Source organism: Chelonoidis abingdonii, chromosome 6 (genome assembly GCF_003597395.2).
Source record: "Chelonoidis abingdonii isolate Lonesome George chromosome 6, CheloAbing_2.0, whole genome shotgun sequence".
Lineage (NCBI taxonomy): Eukaryota > Metazoa > Chordata > Testudines > Testudinidae > Chelonoidis > Chelonoidis abingdonii.
Genome location: NC_133774.1, coordinates 40,325,385 through 40,346,811, shown reverse-complemented (window position 1 = coordinate 40,346,811; position 21,427 = coordinate 40,325,385). Strand labels below are relative to the sequence as shown.

General features: G+C 44.9%; 1 protein-coding gene and 1 long non-coding RNA gene across 2 annotated transcripts in view; one reads left to right on the top strand and one right to left on the bottom strand.

Annotated features, from left to right (window-relative positions):
* ZSWIM6 (zinc finger SWIM-type containing 6) overlaps positions 1-5,365 on the bottom strand; it is a 162,172-nt gene extending 156,807 nt beyond the window's left edge. Inside the window, exon 1 of the mRNA XM_032801157.2 lies at positions 4,846-5,365. Within this exon, the coding sequence (XP_032657048.1) occupies positions 4,846-5,356 (511 nt within the window). The 5' untranslated portion in view covers positions 5,357-5,365. The remainder of the gene's footprint in view (positions 1-4,845) is intronic.
* A 268-nt stretch (positions 5,366-5,633) lies between these two features.
* LOC142046973 (uncharacterized) overlaps positions 5,634-21,427 on the top strand; it is an 83,006-nt gene continuing 67,212 nt past the window's right edge. Inside the window, exon 1 of the long non-coding RNA XR_012656084.1 lies at positions 5,634-5,860. This is a non-coding gene — a long non-coding RNA (uncharacterized LOC142046973). The remainder of the gene's footprint in view (positions 5,861-21,427) is intronic.

Here is a 21,427-nt window from a genome sequence, read left to right as displayed (position 1 = left end):
TGTAGTCTCATGAAGCTTTCCATTCCAGGTGAAAAAAAAAAAAAAAAAAAACGTGATTCCTGGTTTTGAGAGTAGTTACTAAATGCGGGCTCAGGTTTGTAGCTTTTTTTTTTTAATTAAGCTTCAGCAATAAAATAAATGACCATAGAAACACGTGAGTCAGAAGAAAAACATTTCTTCTCAGTATGAGAAAAACAAAAAAGCAGATCTTTTAAAGTTAATTTAAGAATCCAAATAAAGAAATATATATAGAGCCCCAAATGTTATTTTACACTGAAGAAAACCAAAGTAAAGTTTCTCTGGAGAGAATTAGTAACATTTCTCCAACTGCATTTCACTGTTTCACTGTCTAAAACCCAACGTTATGCAGTGAAGAGACACACTGCTTGAAGTAACCCTCTTCAAACGAAAAAGAAGCTGAGTGGCTGGCTTACAATATCAACATTAAACAAATCTTAGAAATGTGATAAGCATCACTTAATCCTTCCCATTATTTTTTCTTCAGGAAGTTCTTCCCTTCAGCTCATCCCCCTGCCATTCATATTTAGAAGTAATTCCTAGATATTACTTCCGTTATGATGTCGAGCATTGCGGTGGAAATTATTGTAATATCTTAAACAGAGATCAGTGTGAGCAAACAATGGTCTATACAGTGCAGACATACAACTGACCTTAGATTAAAACAGATTTACATTTCACCATCTATATTTTCCCCTCACTTTTGGCATGTCTTTCAGATTGGCCAAGTGAAAACTTACTTTCTAGGCAGTCAGTCAATTTGCTTTGCAAATTTTAATACACTTTGAAAATGTTGTAATGTTTGGACTGCAAACACTGCTGGGCAAGATCTAGTGATTTAAAATGGTTTAAAGTGAAAATGTTTCATTTCTCTTAGGTTTTATTTTTAAGCAACCCCTTCTCCCCCAAGCTCTTATCGATGGTCATTCAGACCCTCTCCCCCAGTCTTGATCCAAGTATGATTTTTAAACTGACAGCTTCCCACCTCCCCTTTGAAACAAGTTATGCTTATTAACAAGATAAAGTTACATTGGAATAAATTAAGTCAGCTTTTAAATGCACTAATAGACACAAGATTTCTGCTTGGAAAAAATCCTTATACAGTTTACAAAATATATAATTTTATGCAAAGTAGTCCTTTACAATACAGATGTGAGACAAGGAGCTGCAAAAATAGAGGTTTTTCATAAAAAGATACCTAATGAAAAGCAGTTTTAATAGATATAATCTTATATATATATATATACACACACACACACACAGCTTGAAAACAAGTTGCCATAGTAATGTTTCCTTCAGCTTAATGTTTCTACAGTGTATTGACTGAAAATGTAAAATTCAGAAGCAAATATTTTCATTTAACTAGCACTGAAGTAAAATTTACATGGCTTGCTTAGCAAATCTCCAGTCTGTTTGTATTAATACTACTGTTGCAACTACAACAATTAGATCTGACATGCAATGAAATGTTGTTTGTCCAATAATTGTGCTTTGGGAAAGCACAACTGTAAAAATGTACAAAGTTTCTATTACTCATACTGCACAGAAAATACATTCACAGTTATACCGTCACTAAATCCACACTTATAAAAGCTCAGTAGTAGGATACATATTCTGCTACACTGCATGAAGCCAACTCCATTCTCCAGCCAATATAATTCATTTGCAGTGGAGTGGCTTGTGCTCTTGCATCTTTTTTCTCTGGAAGGCACATTTCAAATACAAAACCCTTACCAGCTGTGACATAATGTTCCCAAATTACACAAGAACTTAGAGGATACTCTGCTATCTAAAAATTATACTGCTATGCCCTCCAAAACAAAAACTCCACCCCAGTCAGAACAATTGACATTGTGTTTCAAAGTACTGGTATTGATATAGTGCTACTTTTGAATGGCTTCCCCAAAAGACTTATATTTTCAACAGTTCGTATAGCATTTGTTTGAACTGTGGTTAAGTGTTCCAGGAGCAGCAGTCAAAAGTTAAATTGTATTTATGTATATTTTCTTTCTTCACATTGACCCTTGCCAACATTGCTAAATGCCCCTCCCCTTTTGAGGCTATACAAAAAGTTACCCCCTCCCCCCACCGCCACCCCCCTTCACAACTACTCACTGAGGGCTCTTCTACTGCTGAAAGCAAGCAAAGCAAAGCAAAGCCCATGCTGGGTGTCTGTCTCCTAGAGAAGATTGCATCTTTTATTTATCGCCCTTTGGCTTTATTTTCACAGTGAATTCCTGGCTTAAATGTAATCAGCCAAGAAACCCTCCCTATGTGCACTCCTGTCATTCCTCATCGCCTGCAAGCAGAATCAAGCACAGGCAAGAGAAAAAAAAATTCCCAGCATTGCCAACCAAACCAAAATGAGACTGAATTCTGGTTTTGCCACAAGTGCGGAACCATAGATGTCCCTCAGTCCTCTAGAAAGAAACAAAGCCAAAAGTAAGATGAGACATTTAGAAGAAAAAAAACTAAGTTTCAACGCTGAACCCCCCCTCTAGGCAGAAGGGAAGGGCACTGAGCCTAGAGAAAAAGCAACAGAGTCTGCCTTTGGAAAATACATGATCATGCAGACATCACATTTGTAGACTGTATTCTAATTCAAATGAACCACAGTTCTCTCCAAGGATGGTAGTGAGGCAAAATTACATGAGAACCAAAATTATGCAACAGATCTTAAAATCTATTGGGCCTTTGGGGCCAGAAAATCTACAACCTCAATCATTTAAAAACAAGGCATAAATAAAAGGAAAAACTGATCCATTTTTGTTTTAAGTGCTTTGGAAGAAGAGGGAAAGAAGAGAGAGAGTTGTGAACTATCCTGCTGTTGGTTTCAATCCATTTAAAAATGTCATCACGTCCATGCTCAAAACCTGATAGCTTGACAGGGAAGAGAAAAGCTCAGGCTTAAACTGCATATTGGGAAAGATTATGCAAGTCTGTTTGAGGGAAAATGGAATCGTGCAGCTTTAAGTCATCAGTCCTTCTTTCCCTTTGTCAAATCTTCACTATTTTGCAGGCAGTGAAAAGAAATAAAGAGCCTCTTTTGTTTGGCTTCCCCTTTTCGGAGGCTGGCAGAAAACTGAAAAGGACACAAATAAACATGAAAATGAGAACAAAGTGCCAGATCTTCCTCCTCCTCCTCCACCACAGGGAATTGCCTCACGGCGATTCGAGATGCGCAAATGGCAAATACATTCAGCTAAACACAACAAAACGAGAGCTCCAGCACCAGAGAACCTCACTCTGCACGGAAGTTTTATTAGGGAAATTATAACCCATCTGCCCGTTCTGTCACATGGCAGCGGGGCCTGGATTGCTAGGTCTGTAAAGCCTCCCCCATCACCATCAGAAACCAGGAGATGGTTCATCCTCTCCCCATCAGAGCAAGCCAGGCAAGAGATGCGAAATCTACAACCTTCCCTTGTTGCGTCCAAGACCCACAGGAAAATGTGAGCCGGCCATGTAGCTCGTCCAGCACTCTTATTGATGGGACTAACCCCTCCCCCCAAACACAGAGCTCCTCTTCCTCCTCCCTTCAGAGGGAGGAGGGGACCCACGCCCCCCCTCCCCCAGCCTTTTAAACTAACTAAAAAAGGAGGAGTTAAATAGAGAGAGATCTATCTCCTGGAGAGAGTGAAGAACAGCAGCAGGCGGCGACAGCAGCTGGGGTCGGATGGGGGGAGTATTGTTCCCGGAGAAGCAAGAACAGCACTTCCCCCTTTTGCTGTTGCCATGAAGCGAAGAACGCTACATCCCAAAGCAACTGGCAGTACCCCATGTACCACCGCCTCCATACACAGAAGCTCCTCCTCCTCCCAGCCATCGCTCAGCTCCCCCCCTCCCTTCCGTGCTGGCAGCCCGAGCTGGATCCGCTATCTGGCAGCTTTGCTATCCAGCCACCCCCCCATCCCGCAAAGCCAACCGTGGAGTGATTCAAAGGCAGCCTCAGGCTTAGGTTGCAATATCTGCCGCAGCTCGCAACCCGCCCCGTGCCTCGCCGGCGCAGCCCCCCTACAAGTGCCTTTGTTCAGCGACCCGAATCTCTCCGCGCAAATTCGCTTCTGGGGTTTGTAGGTAACAGATCCCTGCCCCTCCCTCCCCCCACGGGGGCTTCTTCTGCTGATTCATTTCCTCGCCCTCCCGGGTCTGCCGGGCAGAGGCGGCGGGTTTGGCAGCTCCTCTATTGTGGCCCAGGGTATGACGATGACCCGGATTAGTGGGGGTGGGAGGGGACAAAGTGAGGTGGGACCGCACGGCGGGATTACGGGGGGAGTGGGGACTGGCGGGGGGAGGAGTGTGAAGAGAGTTAAAGGGACGGGACGGGAAGCGTTTGATTAGCCGGGGGCGGAGAGTAAACAGGCGCTGTGTGGGGGTGGGAGGGGGAGAGAGGGCAGATTTGAAGGGCAGTTGGTAGGCGGACAGAAGCAGCGTGTAACCTGGCCTTGGATGCCGAGGAGAGGCGTGAAGGAGCCACATAATCCGGCTGCGAGGGGGAGGGGACGGGAGAGGAAATGACAAGGCCTGGATGCCTTGGAAGTGAAGGGGGTCGCTGGGGGCACAGAGGGAGCGCGGAGCTGCAGGGCCCATGTTCCGGGGGACGGAGGCGGCAGCTGCCTAGGCGAGGTGAGAGGAGAGCAGAGGTGAAGGGCTGGCGGGGGGTTAGGGCGCTGGGCGAGGGCAAGGATTACAGGTGGGTGACAGGCGGGCGAGGGGCCCGGAAAGCCCCACTAGCCAGATTACAGCAGTGATGGAAAGGGGCCGCAGCCCGGGTTAGGGGGGCGCGGGGCTCCGGAGGGCCGGCCCGGCTCCCGGTGAGTGACTCACCGACTTGCAGGACGTTATCGACGCAGCCGCCGTCGAGCAGAGCGATGCCCCTACGGAAGGGCAGGCGGTTCTCGTCAGCGGCGGCGTCCGCGGCCCCGCCGGGCGCGGTGCTGGCAGCGGCCCCCCCGGGGGCGGCGGGGTCCTCGGCGCCGGTGTTGAAGGAGGAGTACATGCAGATCTCCCTCTCGCTACGGGGGAAAGACCAGTACACGATCCTGCGCTGCACCGGCTCCGGGATCCGCTCGAACCGCTCCTCCACCCGCTGGAAGGGCCACTTCTCCGCCACCTTGCGAGCCGCGATGTCCAGCAGGGACTCGGGGCTCTGAGTCTTGCCGAGCGGCAGCAGCCCCAGGGCGGCAGCGGCGGCGGCCGCGGAAGAGGGTCCGGCACAGAGCACCCCGCTACCGGGTCCGCCGCCGCCCACCCGCTGGCCCGGCCTGCACCCCGAACCGTAGCCAGGTCTGCAGCAGAGGCGCTTAGCTGGGGGAGGGAGCTGACCGCGCTCCGCCATGATCGCGCCGCTTCTAAGCAGACAGCGGAAGTGGCTGTACCCTATAAACTGCACCAGGAAGAGAGCGACCGACAACCGAATGGCGGCCCCGCCTATCGCCGCCATGTATGGGCAGGGGGCGGTGCCTTCTGCCTCGCCCACGGCAGGGGCGGAGCTATGCAAATCAGCGCCTACAAACATAAATAGAACGGGCCCGGCCAGGCAGCCCTGTGCTCGGCTCATTAGCAGTACGAGTGGGGACTGCAGATGGGCGGGGCTTGTTTGCGAAAGAGGGTGGGGCCTCCTCTGGAGATGTCATATACTCGCAAACCTGGGCGCGCCCTCCGGGTGTGCGCGTGGTGGGAAAAGGGGGTGGGGCAGACGCCACCGCCTTCTGACACCATCTAGGGAATGGAATGTGGGGGCGGGGCTGTCGCGGCCTCAACCCGGTCATCACCGCTGGGAAAGCTGAGGGGAGAGAGAAGGACGGAGAAGGAGCGGCACTGAGCGCAGCAGAGAAATACGGTAATGAAAACGGAGCTGAACCGGGCTTCCCTACATTGACCCCCAGCCCGGTTCCCAGCGGCGGTAGTAGCCCGTCGGCCTGGCTCGTACTCGCCTGCCCAGTGCAGGGCAGCCAGCTCTGCTCACCCGCAGCAGGGCAAGGGCAGCCCCGGGCAGCCCCAGCCAGCCCAGGGTAGCTGCTGCGCTGCCCTCGGTGTCGGGGGACCCCCGGGCCGGAAAGCAAATCGGCCACCAGGTCAACCAGGAACCCCGACCTCCGAAGGCTGGTAAGTGTGGGGGTCGCCTCCAGTCCTGTAGCGCGTGCGGACCCGCTTGGGCAAGACGCCACATGCAGTGTGGGCGGCGGAGGTGCTAGGGGAGCGCTGAGCTAGTGCCAGGACACGCTGGGTCGGCCTGCCGTCTGGCGCGGGTTTGTGCTGCACGAGCAGCGCGTCTCCGTCCAGCAGCCGAGCTCGGGTCGGTGTTGGGGCAGCGAATCTGGCGCCAGCGCGGAGTTGCGGCTGGGCAGAGCCAGGGCGGGCTGAGGGGCGCTGCCCCCGGCGGGCGGACACGCTCCTCGGCTGTGCTATGCCTTCAGGTGACGCCTGCCGCTCCCCTGGGGGAAGAGGTCGGCCGAGTGACTCCTCCTGTCCGTTGGTTACTCTGCGCACCGGATGGGACGCGACGTGGAGTCACCGGGGGGAGTAGAGGGGGAGATGCAATTAGAACCAAAGCCAGGCCGCGCTAGGCACAGGCTGCTCCGTTCGCACGGAGGCTGAACAATCCCGATTGCACGCAGCTGAGGGTGGCTGCTGGCTGAGCTCCCCGAGCATGAAGCCTTGGCACCGTGCTGGAGCCTGAGCGCTAGTGCTAATTACGCGATGCGCAGCAAATCCCAGCCGGGGGCAGAGTCCTGTATTTAATTACCTTGCTTGAGACTGCGCTGTGCTTTGACCCAGATTTCTTGCTGCAGCGCACTTTCTTACTAATGTTGAAAATACGAGACTGATTTGTGTGTCGTGACACTTAGTACTCCCGGTAAGGGCCTTGTTCCCCCTCCGCATTCCTAGCCTGCTATGGAACTGCAGGGCCAATTGTAATACGGTCTCTGGGAGATGGCCAGGTTATGAAACTTCCGAGGCTACCTTAAGCTACACGCGCAAGCAGACAAACGGGACCAGAACGTGCTGGGCTGGTTGGTAAAACCGTGTCTTAAACCTATTCTAAGGTTTCCCCTCTATTAGGAAAATTGTGGTAACATGCTGCTTGTGGGTCAGTCCTTCCGTGCCCCTCAGTCTTGAGGGCCAAAGCAGAGGCAGCACCCATACGAGAAGGGGGGGGGGGCTCTCTAAAGCAGAGAAAATAACTTTAGAAGAAGCCTAATTTTAAAAAGGCCTGTATTGTGCCTTGTAAGATGTTACCTGACCTTCCTCCCTTAGCTCTGGGGGAGAGGAATAGCCTAATGCCCTATCTGCCTAATGTTTGCCCCTTGTCAGTACTAGTGTTACTGTTATGTGTAGGTGTAAATACACAAGCTAAGCCTAGACAAGACTTGAATGCAAAAGCCTAATTTTTTCCCAAAGTAAATTTGTTACCTACAGAATGTTCTCCTTAAAGCCAAGAATAAAAACATGAAATGAATATTGCAAATACAAACATAAGTGACCTACCTCATGTCAAGTCACCTCTAAAATAACTGGTCCCCCTGATTCAGATTACAGAAATTCTCATGTGTAGGTTGGCTTTTGAAAGGGGTGGTGGTGGTTAGGTGTACACAAGTAGTATATGAGGTTCTTTAAAGCATTCTGGGCAGGATGAGTGGTTTTGGGGGTGAGGAGAGGATAGATGTTTAAAGCATTTTTCTCTTTCATGGAGAACACCTGCAACCTCACTTAAGATATTTTAATTTCAAAGCAGCTAAAAGAGGGAGCAAAAATGGTTTCCAGGGGAAAAAAGAGGCAGATTGTATTCTGAAGAAAGTGTATATATTGTAGAATCAGAAACTTGACAGCAGCCTTAAATAAATCTCATTTTGGAAGAGCACTCTGGTTTCTTCCTCTGAATCCTATGGAAATCTATATTGTTCCATGACCCTTTTAGCCTAGGAGGTCAAGATAGCAACCATTTTTCTGTCAAAATTCTGGATGCCCACTGGTGCTGATTAAGGTTAGGCTCAGGCTGTAAACTTTCACATACAGTCCATTTTGGCATCAAGTTCTGGCACCCCCACTGTGATAGGCTTGATGCCACAACCCACAGTGAGTAAATTGAATGCAATTAAAATATTATGTTTGCCCTGGTGTTGAAAAGGAACTATAAAAATACTGGTATTAACCATCTGCTGTGGTTAATTTTTAGCAAATGGTTTAATGTGTAATGTTAATGTTACAATTCTAATAGCATGCAATGTGAAATATCTTCCAATGTTAGTTTTGAACAGTTTATTTTAAACTATCTTCTAATCAAATCAAACAACCTTTCTGGAACAAATGTTACAACAATGCGCAAAAGCAGGCTCAGAAGCCACAATTTCCTATTCACAAATAGATGGCTGATATATTTCTGCTACTAATTAGTAGATCAAAGTCTGTCCTCACCTCAGATAATTCAGTAGGGATGCACAGGTGTAAATAAGGGCAAAACTATATCTGAAGTTTACTGTACAATATTTTCATAATGTTGATGTGTAAACACTAGAGCTAATAAAAAATGAGAATTTCTCATGGAAAATTGAGATTAACTTTTTCATCCAAATCAGGATAAAGGGTCAAAATAGTGAAACTTTTCACAGAATGAAATATTGTCTAGAAATCTTCAATCAAAGCAAAACATTTGGCCACTCCTGAATTGGAACATTTATTTTTGGCTCAGTTAATCACTGAACAGCATTTGTCTGAACGGCTGTGGGTTGCCTCGGTGGAGTAGTAGGTCAGGTGCTTCATATCTCTATTCTCCTGTGGGGGCAAGGCTGCCCAGTCAGACTACCACTCCCATGAGTCACTTGCAGCAGCTCAACCAGAGAGCAGTGATAGAATCCTGGACATAGAGGAAAGGGGAGCATAAAATACCAGGGCAGATCAGGCAAATGCAATTAAACGCTTGGTTCCACAAATACAAATATTTTCTTTAATTTACCTGAAGGACATTTGAAAACTGCGGAGACTGCATTTTGACATTGATTGAAAATTCCTGATCAGCTCTTAAATGCTTTTTTTGCTGATTTTTTTTTTTTTTTTAAATTGTCAAAACACAATCAGTGGAAAATAGTGACCAGTGTCCTGATTTTGGGGTCTTTTTCTTATATAGTCTCCCATTACGCCACACCCCCTGTCCCAATTTTTCACACTTGCATAACTTTGTCTTTAGATTTTCCATTGGGGTGACCAGACAGCAAGTATCTTAATGTTTGTGTATATATTTTTAATTTTTTGAAATGCCTTCCTTAATTTAAAAAATCTGTTTAGATACTCTTTAGAGCCATAGAAAAATTAACATGGCAAGAAAAATTAGTGGCAGTAATAAGACTTCTTTAAGACAGCAAAGAGTCCTATGGCACCTTATAGACTAAGGGTATGGCTACACTTGCAGCCGTACAGTGCTGCCACGGCAGCGCTTTGAAGTGCGACTGTGGTCGCAGTGCCAGCACTGGGAGAGAGCTCTCCCAGCACTACACGTACTCTACACCTGTAGAGGATGTGGCTTGCAGCGCTGGGAGCCGCGCTTCCAGCGCTGCGGCACTGTTTACACTGAGGCTTTACAGCGTTGTATCTTGCAGCGCTCAGGGGGGTGTTTTTTTCACACCCCTGAGTGCAAAAGTTGCAGCGCTGTAAAGCGCCAGTGTAGCCATGGCCTCACAGATGTATTGGAGCATGAGCTTTCATGGATGAATACCCACTTTGGCGGATGCATGCTTTGCTGCTTTTACAGATCCAGACTAACGAGGCTACCCCTCTGATTCTTTAAGACAATAACTTTAGACTAAAATTAAACAGAGCTGATGGATTGAATTAGGCCTGCATAATATATTTGTCCTCCATGGCATGTTTCAATTCTTAGCTTTTTTTTAAGTTTGTAGCCCTCAGGGGCATGAAGAATATATGTTCTGAATATGATCTGAGTGTAAAGTGATCTTCCTGAGTGTGCAGACAGCATGAATCAAATACTCTAAAGGTGTGAACCCCTCACCTCCCACTAATATCTTTTGGATATTAACTCCAAAGCCTAACACCACTTTAGCAAAGGAGCCTAAGGGATTTAGATGCCCAATCCTCCTGGAATTTTAATGGGATTTGGGAACTTGAACAGGTTTAGGTTGAGATTTTAAGGAGCCTAAATGTATCAGCATTAACTATTTCATTGCTTATTTTAGCAGTGAAATGGAAGTGAAGCCCATGGGTGGAGAACTGGGAGTTACTGTAGAGAAGGACATGCACAGAAAAGAGAGGCAGGGAGGAGGCAGAGAAACAGAAGGGTAGGGAATGAAGAGAGAGAAACAGCAGTGGGCCTAAAAGGGAAGCAGTTTTCACTGAGTGATACTGAATGTGACAAGGAACTGAACAAAAAAACTAAAATCTTAGCTACTCCATAAGGACCATAATATTCTACCCTCAATCTCTGTGCAAACTTTCTTTGACATCAGTGGGCATTCAGCTAAGGTTTGAGAAATGCATGTCATCTTAAGTGTTTACCTTGTGCCCAATAAAAGTGAAACTTGGCTCTGTCTACAGAGTAAGTTTGATACCCCCTGTTTTAGACCAGTAATTTTGGCCCGCTTTGGGGAAGGAACTGCTTTCACCTGTCATGATATGATCTTGTGAGAAGTGCTGTATTTTCTGCTGGGGAAATGCTGCTTCTAATAGGGTACCCATTTCCCAGGCAGGAGGAGTTAACCCTTACCTAGAAGCAGCTGATCCTATCTCATAGAGCTGGAAGGGACCCCGAAAGGTAATTGAGTCCAGCCCCCTGCCTTCACTAGCAGGACCAAATACAGGTCTGTTGCAATTTATGCACATTTAACATGCGCAATTTCCACTTTACACTCTATGGCTGGAGTCGGGGGGTGTGGCCTCAAGATTTAAAGGTTCTGGGGCACCAGCTGTGGCTGGGAGTCCCAGGGCCTTTATTTTACCCAGGGGGCTCCCAGCTGCAGAGGTGGCTGGTAACCCCTGGGGCAAACTAAGGGCCCGAGGCTTCAGCCACCGGGAACCCCGGCAGAGCCCTTTAAATCCAGTCCGCAGCTTTGGTGGCAGGGCCGGGGCCAGCATTTAAAGGGCTGTGGCAGGAGGCCCGGAATAGCCCTTTAAATGCCGCCCCAGCCCAGCCGCTGGAACTGCAGGCAGGATTTAAAGGGCTTTGGGATATAATTTTGGGTATGTGGTTTTTGCTTTACGTGATAACTGTGGAATGGAACCCCCGTGTAAGACAAGACTTGCCTGTACTGATTTTGCCCCAGATGGCTAATTGGCCCCCTCAAGGACTGAACTCACAACCTTGTTTTTAGCAGGCCCATGCTCAAACCACTGAGCTGTCCCCCCAGTTGCAGAATCCCACATGTAGATTTTATCAACGCCACACTAGCAGGGGTGGCTGCTACCTGATGGTTGCTCTTTCATCCAGTCTGTTCCCTTACCATCTCTACCGTTAATGTGTAAAGGTATACTTGGCTTATGAATAGGTCAATCACTAAGAATTTTTACCTTCTAAATCAGAGGAGTCATTTTATAAAATTACATAAAGTATACACAACTCAATAAAAGCTAACACATGCAATCAGACTAAAAAAATCTTCATTCAAATAAACTTAAAAGTTGCATAAATCTACTGTTTAGTCTGAGCAAGCAGAACTCCCTAAACCAATGGGGAATTTGCCTTATAATCAGCAGCATGATATGTCTCTATTTGGTTAGCCAGAATACTATCTCCAGCAAATCTTCAAATCAAGAGAAACAAACTTAAATTAAGAGCATCAAGAAATACATCTGGGAAACATGTATTGCTTTTTAATGTACCTGTAGAGGAAAATCTTTAGGAAATTCTTATGGGAGACAGCACAAGCATTTTGCCAAATAAGCCTTAAAAAGCTTTGACACTTTTAGTAGAGATAAAAGCTGAAAAATAACCAGTTTGTGTCTTGGGCTACAGGATAAAATTCAGAAGAGAATTTGTACCTGCTTGCTAGACACTAGCTTAATGAAACAGAAAAAACACTAAAATAAGAAATTACAATGTTAACATGAGAAATACAATTAGGTATTTGGCACATTAATATGCTGCAAATTTTTGAAACAGATTTTAAGTGATCTGGTCATAGTCAAATACGTCATTCCCCTTAGCTCCCACACATGTAAACAAGAGACCCTGACTTTGGTAGTGATTCCCCCATTTCTTTATAGTAGTTACCTGCTGCAACACAATCCTCTTCATGGTGGGGTAGGGGGGCGCGGGGCAGAATTGTGCAACAAAAAAGTGCCACTATGAAGATTCAAAATCTGGAAGAGTGACAAAGGTGCCAGCTCCTGTTTCAAACAAAAACAATGAAATGAAGGTTATTTCAAACTAAACCTGGAAAAATTCCTAAGCCCATTTTAAGAAATCCTACAAATAGCAACTTTCTCCATTTATTTTTCTATCCATCTGCCACTTAGCAGGAATAGCTACTTTTCATTATGTCCAGAAATAGGTACATATGTTGCTGCCTTAGACTTGCATTTCTTTTCCTTACTGGGAGGGGAGGGAAGGAGCACAGAGCACATGCCACACCTCTTAGAATGATGTAGCAGCAGCTGTGCTCCTGACATTGTGCCTCAGGCAGCAGGTACAATTCCTTTCTCTGAGGTGGTGAATCTGTGTACCATTCCCATTGCAGCTGGTGGCTTTACAGCTACAATGTGCCCCCTGAGCATGGAATTCTTCAGTCTTGGTAGTATTGCTCCATGAAATCACTTAACCCTCACTTGAAGTAACTACTGTCTTTGGATCAAGAGATTACGGTTGTGGTGTTTGTAGAACCTTAACTGTGCATTTGTAAGTTTGAGGTTTGGTTTTTCTTCTAACACACATTTTTGAGGATACATGGGGAGACCTTAACTGAGCATTTCCTGGGGCATTTTTGTTTGAGTTCAGGTTTTAGAAGGCCCATATTCCAAAGAGAGAGAGAGAAAAACAGGATATAGGGCAGCAGCAAGCTTAATTCCACCTTAACTAACTTTGAATAAGATTATTCAGCCAAAGGCTACATCTTCATAGCAACTCAAAGTACCTTTAAAACTGTGTTTTGTAGAGTTGCGTCTCAGTGTTGAAGCATCTTTATAGTCTTCAAATAGCATCACTTCCTACTAGCTGTAGCACAATCCATGACTAAATTCCCAAGGCTTTTTTTAGATTAAGCCAGCACCATTACAACTGCTTTCTGTGGGCTTGTCTACACTTATTGGGGGATCAGCGATCGATGCATCGGTGGTCGATTTTAGTCTAGTGAAGACTCACTAAATCAACTGCAGATCACTCTCCCCATCGATTCCAGTACTCCACTGGAGTAGGGGGAGCCAATGGAAGAGCATCTCCTGATGACATTGTGTAGTTTGGATCTAGTAGTAGCGGGGCGACTTTAGCAATTTCGCTGCCCCAAGCACGGCGTGCCTTTGGATGCTCCACTGGAGCCATGGGACCAGCGGACCCTCCGCAGGCATACCTGCAGGAGCTCCACCAGAGCCACGTGCCGCCCTCCCAGCAACTACAGAGTGCCCCCCACGGCGTGCCGCCCCAAGCACACACTTGGCGCGCTGTGGCCTGGAGCAGGCCATGAGTAGTAGGTCTAAGCTACAGCAATTTGAGTTATGCTATTCACATTGAATTTCCTCGGTAGTGTAGACAAGGTCTTCGGTGTATGTTTCTCCACAAATTGTAGACAATACCAAAACTGGAGTATCTACAAAACACTCAGGAGGGCAGAACCTAACTGCAAAGTGACCTGGAAAGATTAGAATAATAAGAACTAAAACGAACAAAGGGGAGACTTGGGACTGATATGCAAGTCCTACATTCAGACAAAAAATATAACTAAGAAGCTGCATTTAACATTAAAAGTTTACTTTTATCTTCTCCCTTTAAGGATTTAAGTATTAATTTTCATGTACCTGATCGCCATGCTGGATACGAAGAAGGTGTGGAATTGGGAAGGCAGGTATCAAGGGAAAGATCTATCCTCAGAAGTGTTCTATAACATGAAATTTGGAGAACCTCTGCTCTAGAAAACAGTGCTGGAATTGCTGTTCTTGTCTCAAGTGGCAAGACTAAGGCCATGTCTCCATGTGCAGCGTAGCAGCTGTACTGATGAGCTGTACAGCACATCTGGTGAAGACTCTCTATGCTGACATGAGAGCTGTCCCTTCAGCGTAAAAAAAAAAATCAAATTACCTTCATGAATGCCGGAAGCTGTGTTGGCAGGAGCAGCTTGCCTGCTGATACAAGCGTTCATGAGCACATGTCAGCATAACTTATGTCGCTTGGGGGAGAGGGGGGGTTATTCATACCCCATAGCAACATAAGATCTGCCAGCATAGGCTGTAGTGTACATATAGCCTAAATCCACAATTACTAAGTTCTCTGCAACTTCTTACAGGTGGCCATTCTCATACAGGGAAAACCAGTAGACCTGAAGAGAGCTCTGTGTAGCTTGAAAGCTTCTTTCAAGAACAATGATTGGTCCAGTAAAAGATATTACCTCATCTACCTTGTCTAATCAGTATTTTTAAGATCCCTTGTTGGTCTCTTAACTGTGTATGGCAATAGAAAATGTTTCTCTAAGAAATTAGAAACTGGGGGGTTCAGATCTGATATTGACCTGAACATCATTTTGGAGGCTTTAAAATGAGCATGTGCATATGTCAAGTTTTATACAGCATATGATCTTCTAAAGTAGATAGTTATAACTCATTTGAAGAGTTGAACATAGAGAAGCTTTGGTTCCTACTAGCCTTAAGTTAAACCAAATTCTTTTGAATAAGTGTTACCAAGGGTTTCTACAGTTAAGTTTCTACACCTCTTCCCCTGTATAATGCTGTCCTCAGGAGCCAAAAAATCTTACTGCATTATAGGTGAAACCACCTTATATCAAACTTGCTTTGATCCACTGGAGTGTGCAGTCCCGCTCCTCCCCACCCCCGAGCACTGCTTTACCGCACTATATCCAAATTTGTGTTATCAGGTCATGTTATAGCGGGGTAAAGGTGTATTCAAAAATGTGAGGTGGGAGGGAAGGCAACACTGAGTCAGCTCTCAAAACATGGCTTGTTACTTTTATTGAATTACAGGATGAGGCGAACAAGAAATGAACCGGAGTCCAATGTTGATCTGTACAACTATTGGGAATAGAAATTTAGAATACTAAACATACTTTTCTGATCTTTCAGAGCTATCTAGAAACATTCAAAATACTTTGAGGTTTCTCTAATTTGAGCCATGTTTTCCTGATGATATTACCTTTTAACTGCTTTAAAGAACTCCATAGGGGTAATTCTGAGTAAGACTAGCTCTTGGACAGTAGTGAAGATACCAGTGATTCATAGTCATGTGAATCCATGATACTGTGTATTCTCCCCCACAGTAAATTAGTGCACTCTGTTTATAACTACTGAGAATGGACCATGGGCAGGTATAACTCCTTCCTTATAAGGAGCCTAGTATTGTTAGGTTGCCCTGGTGGGGTAACCTAGCTCACTACTGCTGCTTTTACTGTAGGAAAGAAAGTCATTGTTAAATACAGGTAACGTGAACATGTGCAATGAAATCAGGAAGCTGTATATATTCAAAGTGTCACCTGAAGCTATTAGATCTGTTTGAGAAACTAAAATTCTTGGTTTAGTCTCATTTCTGTATTCTACCTTCTATTAGAGTTTAGTTTGTTCTCTGAACGTTTGCAGAAGTGCTGTACGTGGCAGGAAACTGGATTTAACCTAAACTGTAAACTTGTTTTGACTCTTCTTCCAATAGATGTATGCTTGAAAATATTACACACCCTACTTAAGGCCAAAACAATCTTATTTTTGTTTAAAAATAAAAATTGATGAAATGTTTTGCTTTCCTAGTACCATTATGGAAAGTTAGATGTTTGTTACAAGACTTTTTGTATCCTTTTAAGTGTATTATCTTTCCTTCCAGGTGTTTTCTCTTTAAATATATTTAATAGCTTCACAGTTTCAGTTGTGATAGTAGACTTGTGATGTACTAAAAAGCTTCCTCAAAGTAATTGAATTCCTGTCAGCTATCCTCCCTGAAACATGTGACAGTGTAATCAGTGCAAGTTTGCATCTTGTTCTTCCAGTTCATGAGCTCTCCCCCTCTAATCTCTAGGAAGTACCAGTTTAGAAATTTATTCTTCAGTGTATACTGTGTACAGAAAGCTGTAAAATCTAGAGATGTCTATTTCTAAAGACTTTGTTACATGAAGCTCAAATATTGCCTAGTCAAATAAGTTATTTATCCTAATGGCAGTCTGTGGCAATACTCTGACTGAAAACTAACAGACGAGCTTCTTGTGGTATTTTGTCTATATTAACTCTTTCCCCCAAAAGGAAACTTTTTATAATCGCCAGCTTCCTCCTAAATAACTACATCCCTTTAGGCTTCCTTGCATTAGACCCCACCCTATAGCTGCTGTGCTGTGGTAAGCAGCATATTTATTCTTGGCAGAAAACTTGGTGCATCTGAAGGGCATGCAAGCTTCAAACAAGTAACATCAGCCACAAAAGTCATCTGCCTGCCCAACTATTCCACTATGGCAGAGGAGGAAAAGAAAGCAACTGAGATGGACAAAATGTTAGTTAAATGAAGTGTGGGGGTGGGGGGAAAAATCAACTGAATAAATAACATGGAAGTATTAAGGCTATTGGAACTTTCTAAATACACAATACTTATACACTTTTCCTGACAGTGAAAGGGTGTGTGCTGGTGGAATGGTTCCATCATAAGAAGCCCCCCTCTTGTTCACTAGCAAGCGTCTGCCTCAAGACTTATTAAGGTTTAACAGGCAGTATTTACAAGAAAGTAGCTTAATTAACCAAAAAACAATGGGGAAAACTTCCTACTTCACCCTTGTCCTAAAATGTCTGTGCTCTATGCATCTGTATAGTGGGAGGGGAAAGCTGATCTTGAGTTAAGCAGCTGGTATGATCCTGCTATTTGTCACAGGGTATGTTTTTGGAAATTGGTCCATCTTTACAGGCTATGATCTAGGAAACAGAGGGTGTGGGGGAAGTGAAGGGGGGTAGAGAAATGAAGGGTCAGTTTTTCTGAGACTTGCACAAAGACATCCTTATGTTGCAAACAGAGGAAGTCAGTGAATATTTGAGTCCGAACATGAGCTGGAGGTAGGTTTTGTAAAAGTCCATTTCAACTTTAACCCCTTCCTTTCATTAAGATCTAATTCACAAGCATTCAGTGTCTTACAAACATTTCCTGCAGAACAAAGCTCTGGTAGGACTGCAAACAAAGTCCTCATGCCACTTCCTCCTTCCCTCCCCCCACTACTATATATCAGTCATAGCATATTCCTCTGTCTTCAGTGTGTTTTCTGCTCTTTTCTCCCACCCTGTCTTATATAATGTTTTCTACCATAAACTGTCTCATCTTCTCCTGTGCACAATTCTCAACATTGTACTTTTCTAGCTTATACTATCAGTGGCTCATGTCCACCATTTCCTCCCCTCCCACATAGGACCTTGGAAACTTTGCCAGATAATTCAGAGCTAGAAGACTAAACCTACTAACCATATACAGCAGTTGGGGAACAGGAAGATAGGGATGGGGTCCTACAGCAGTGACAATGTGAGAAACTAGCCTTCCCTGAGCTACTGGGAAAGGGGGAGGTGGATTCCTATGATAACACTCTCCCTGGACGTCCCTTGGGGGCTCTTATCTTTCATGCCATCCTGTGCCAAGTCAGCGTCTGAAGTCTGACCTGATGGAAAGAAGCATTTTTGTTCTGTTGCTCACCACAAACCTGGCTACCAGAGTTTTTTGTAAAGGAAATCTAGGGCTCTAGCCACACCGTGATGTGGCCTTGCCCTATTCCCCACTGGAAGCGATAGTGACAAGAGGTTCCCTTCTCATCCCAGAAAGGCAACAGCAGGGGCCCTCCTCCCCTGGGAATCGGGCAGTAAGAGGGTGTTCTCTTTACCCACTGTGGAGGTAGGGGTTGCAGCAGGAATTTTCCCAGTACTTAACCCAACAGCCAGTCCAGCTGCTTGAATCCTAGCAGAGGGCTCCGTATGGCAGGAAGCCAGAGGTGCGGTGAATCCAGTTCATCCTATCCAAGCAAATGGACCTGTCTGCTGAGTTAACAGACTCTTGCTGGCTGCTAAAGGGTGGAGGGTCCTTGCTATTTTGTGGTTCCTCAGTCTGCGGAGAGGGAGTGGAGTGTCACTCCACTACATTAAGTTTAACTTCTTCCTAGTTAATAGCCCCAGTAGCTACTTTTGCTCATTGCTTTGCCACAAACAGTAGCATGAAGTTGACTTGATTCTTTATGGTTTCAGTGTTGCCCAGGTGGTTTTGAATAGCAGCAGTGAGGCCTGGGAAGACATGGGCCAGTTTTCACTCTGCTATATCTCAGTTCTGAGCAGCAGTATGGGAACTAGAGCTCCCTGTGTGCAAACTGAAGGACAGCATTGCATGAGCTTGTACCCTGCCCCTAGCTGAACAGTTCTTTGCAAACAAGTGCTAGACACCTGACTTGTTTTTTAAATCCTTATTCTTCAGTAGTTATTGGCTCTGTCCTTCCTACTGACTATAGGAGAGTGAATTTTTGTCCCTTTGATTTTTAAAAAGGGAATGGAAAAGGAGTAGAACAGAGGAAGATGATGATGAGGCTAGCAAGGGTGGAAGTACAGTTTAGTGCATAAAGCCAATCCTTTTCCACTCCACATGGCACTTATTACAAGAGAATGAGGGTCCACCCTAAATTAGTTCCGATATCTAGAAAATTCTCCTCCTAGAACTGTTCTTATGCTCTAGGAAGTCAGTTCCTTACACTCCATCCCACCCCACACAAATGATGTGGTAGTGATAGCTGTGTGTCAGCCACCTCAGCTGCTGAAAGGGAATATGGGGATCCTCCCCATTGATTTTCAGTCTCTTGTGTTATCTGTGATGAACTCTATGGGAAACAAAAAGCTAGTGCTGCTTCAGGTGGAGCATTTTCTGAAAGGAACGGAGTTCTCATTTACAAACTACCAGTATTGAAACTGCAGCCTGTGGTGACTTATTACCAACACTGAAAAGAAATGGAGAATCATTTTAAAAGAACTGTGGGATCTGTCTAAACTGCATTACTATCATCCAAGGTGGTTTTATTTGATACTGTTTACAAAACAGGGATTATAACCATGGCAACACTATATCATGACATGCCACTAGCAGTTCCCTATATAGTGTAAGAGTGAAACTCATGTGTACAGGACAGCAAGTACTGAAAGAATATTAAGTTCTTTTTTAAGGAGAGATCAGGATGACCAGAGAGCTTAGCATTTTCCTTTCTCTGAAGGTACTAAACCTGCCTTTCTTCAACCTAGTCTTCCAATAGTAACACCACAAGTCTTGTTTACACAGTTCACATCATGCTGAGCAGAGTTGTAAGAAGGTAAATATTTATATAGAATTGTGCCCTGATTTTGTGAGGTGGTCAGATACCACTGATGGGCAGCATGACAAATATAGTGTTTGGGTGTAACAAAATTAATTATCTTCAGTCACAACTATAACGCAAACATTCAGAATAAAAATGGATTTTTTCAACAAAAATATTGATTGATTTAAAAAAACTGAAGGGTTAGTTCTTTTCTGTAAATGTGAGTTAAGCACAATGTAATTCCATGGCACGAGAAGTTATAGTCTTAACAGAATTACTAGAAAATTATGGGTAATAGCATATTCATTCATGTCTAGCCACAAGTCATTTTTTAAAGGGAAACAGTCAAACATGCTTTTCTGTAAAAATCTTATAGGCTATAGCCAACACTGAATAGAAATTTCCTAATTAGTATTTAACTAAGTGTTGTATAAACATGAACAGTTTCCCCAGAAGTTGAGTTTTCCCCTTGTATGTGGGCCCTGCATGCAAGAAAGAGAAACATGTTAGTATAAAATAAACTACGCAAGTTGTTAAGGAAACCTGGGCAAGTGTAGAACTACTTTGAACTTTTAGAAGTTGAGTAGATTTCAAGTTGTGCCTCACGAACAGCTGCTTGATACAATGACTGTTTCTCCTTGCCTTCAATCAACATTTCAGGGCAGTACATCAGCCTGTTGAGAGAATCAGGACTAGAGATGACAATCGCTACACAGCATCGCTTATCTCCTTTGTGAAAGTTCGGGACTGAGAGTAAAGGGGAGTCCTTGCAACTCTGCCAAAGACTTGCTTTGTCACTTAAATGTCTCTGTGCCTCAATTTCCCTATCTATGGATGCTAAACCATTGTGCTATTGCACCTCAAGTAATTATTTTACGCAGATAGGGCACTATGCTTCTTTCCCAGGAAAGCAAGATGGCAGAAAACCCTTCTGTGAAGATGCACAAAGAAAGGGAATTTTGTAGGCTGTTACCACCACCTCTGCATGGGTCCTGCTTGTTTCTCACCAGGAATACCTCTGGGTTAATGACAAATGCCAGTGTGCTAGGCCCCATGCTGGATGTAGGCTTGCTGGCCTCATCCAGAAGAGGGAATGGTGTGTCAGATGAGCAGTTCTCTGACTTGCATATCACTTAAGGAAAGAATTACCCTTCTGCCTCCTTTCATGTGGGAGAGAAAGATGGGTTTCGGCCCTGAGCCTTTGAGGTGGCCAGTGCTCTCCCCTTGATATGTCAAAGGTGCAAAGGATACTCAGCAGTTCATAGAATTGGGATTTGTAAAGTGTTTTGCAATCCTTTGGTATCAAAGGCACTAAGATAACAAATTGTAATATTTTACTGTGTGCAGCATCCCAATTCCCTCCAGCTGTGTATTGAAAACTAGAGGAAAAAAGCCTTTAGTAACTACCTGAAGTTTTCCTTCCTGTGCCTAGATCCATAAATCCATTACAGTGGGTTTTCCAGCCTCTTCGCTGCTTGGGGCCAGAATCACACTGGTAACAGAAAATGCCTGGTCCTTGATGGCTCTGAGGTCTATCTGAACCAGTCCTGAATGACCTATGCAAAAGGAATTGTTTAACATTGTATTGTTGGGAACTTTATGGGAAGGAATGTGAAACTACGAGTACGTCTACACTACAGGATTATTCTAATTTTACATAAACCGGTTTTGTAAAACAGATTGTGTAAAGTCGAGTGCACACGACCATACTAAGCACATTAATTCGGCGGTGTGCATCCATGGTCCTAGGCTAGCGTTGATTTCTGGAGTGTTGCACTGTGGGCAGCTATCCCATAGTTCCCGCAGTCGCCCCCGCCCATTGGAATTCTGGGTTGAGATCCCAATGCATGATGGTGCAAAAACAGTGTCGCGGGTGATTCTGGGTAAATGTCGTCACTCATTCCTTCCTCTGTGAAAGCAATGGCAGACAATCATTTTGCGCCCTTTTTCCCTGGATTGCCCTG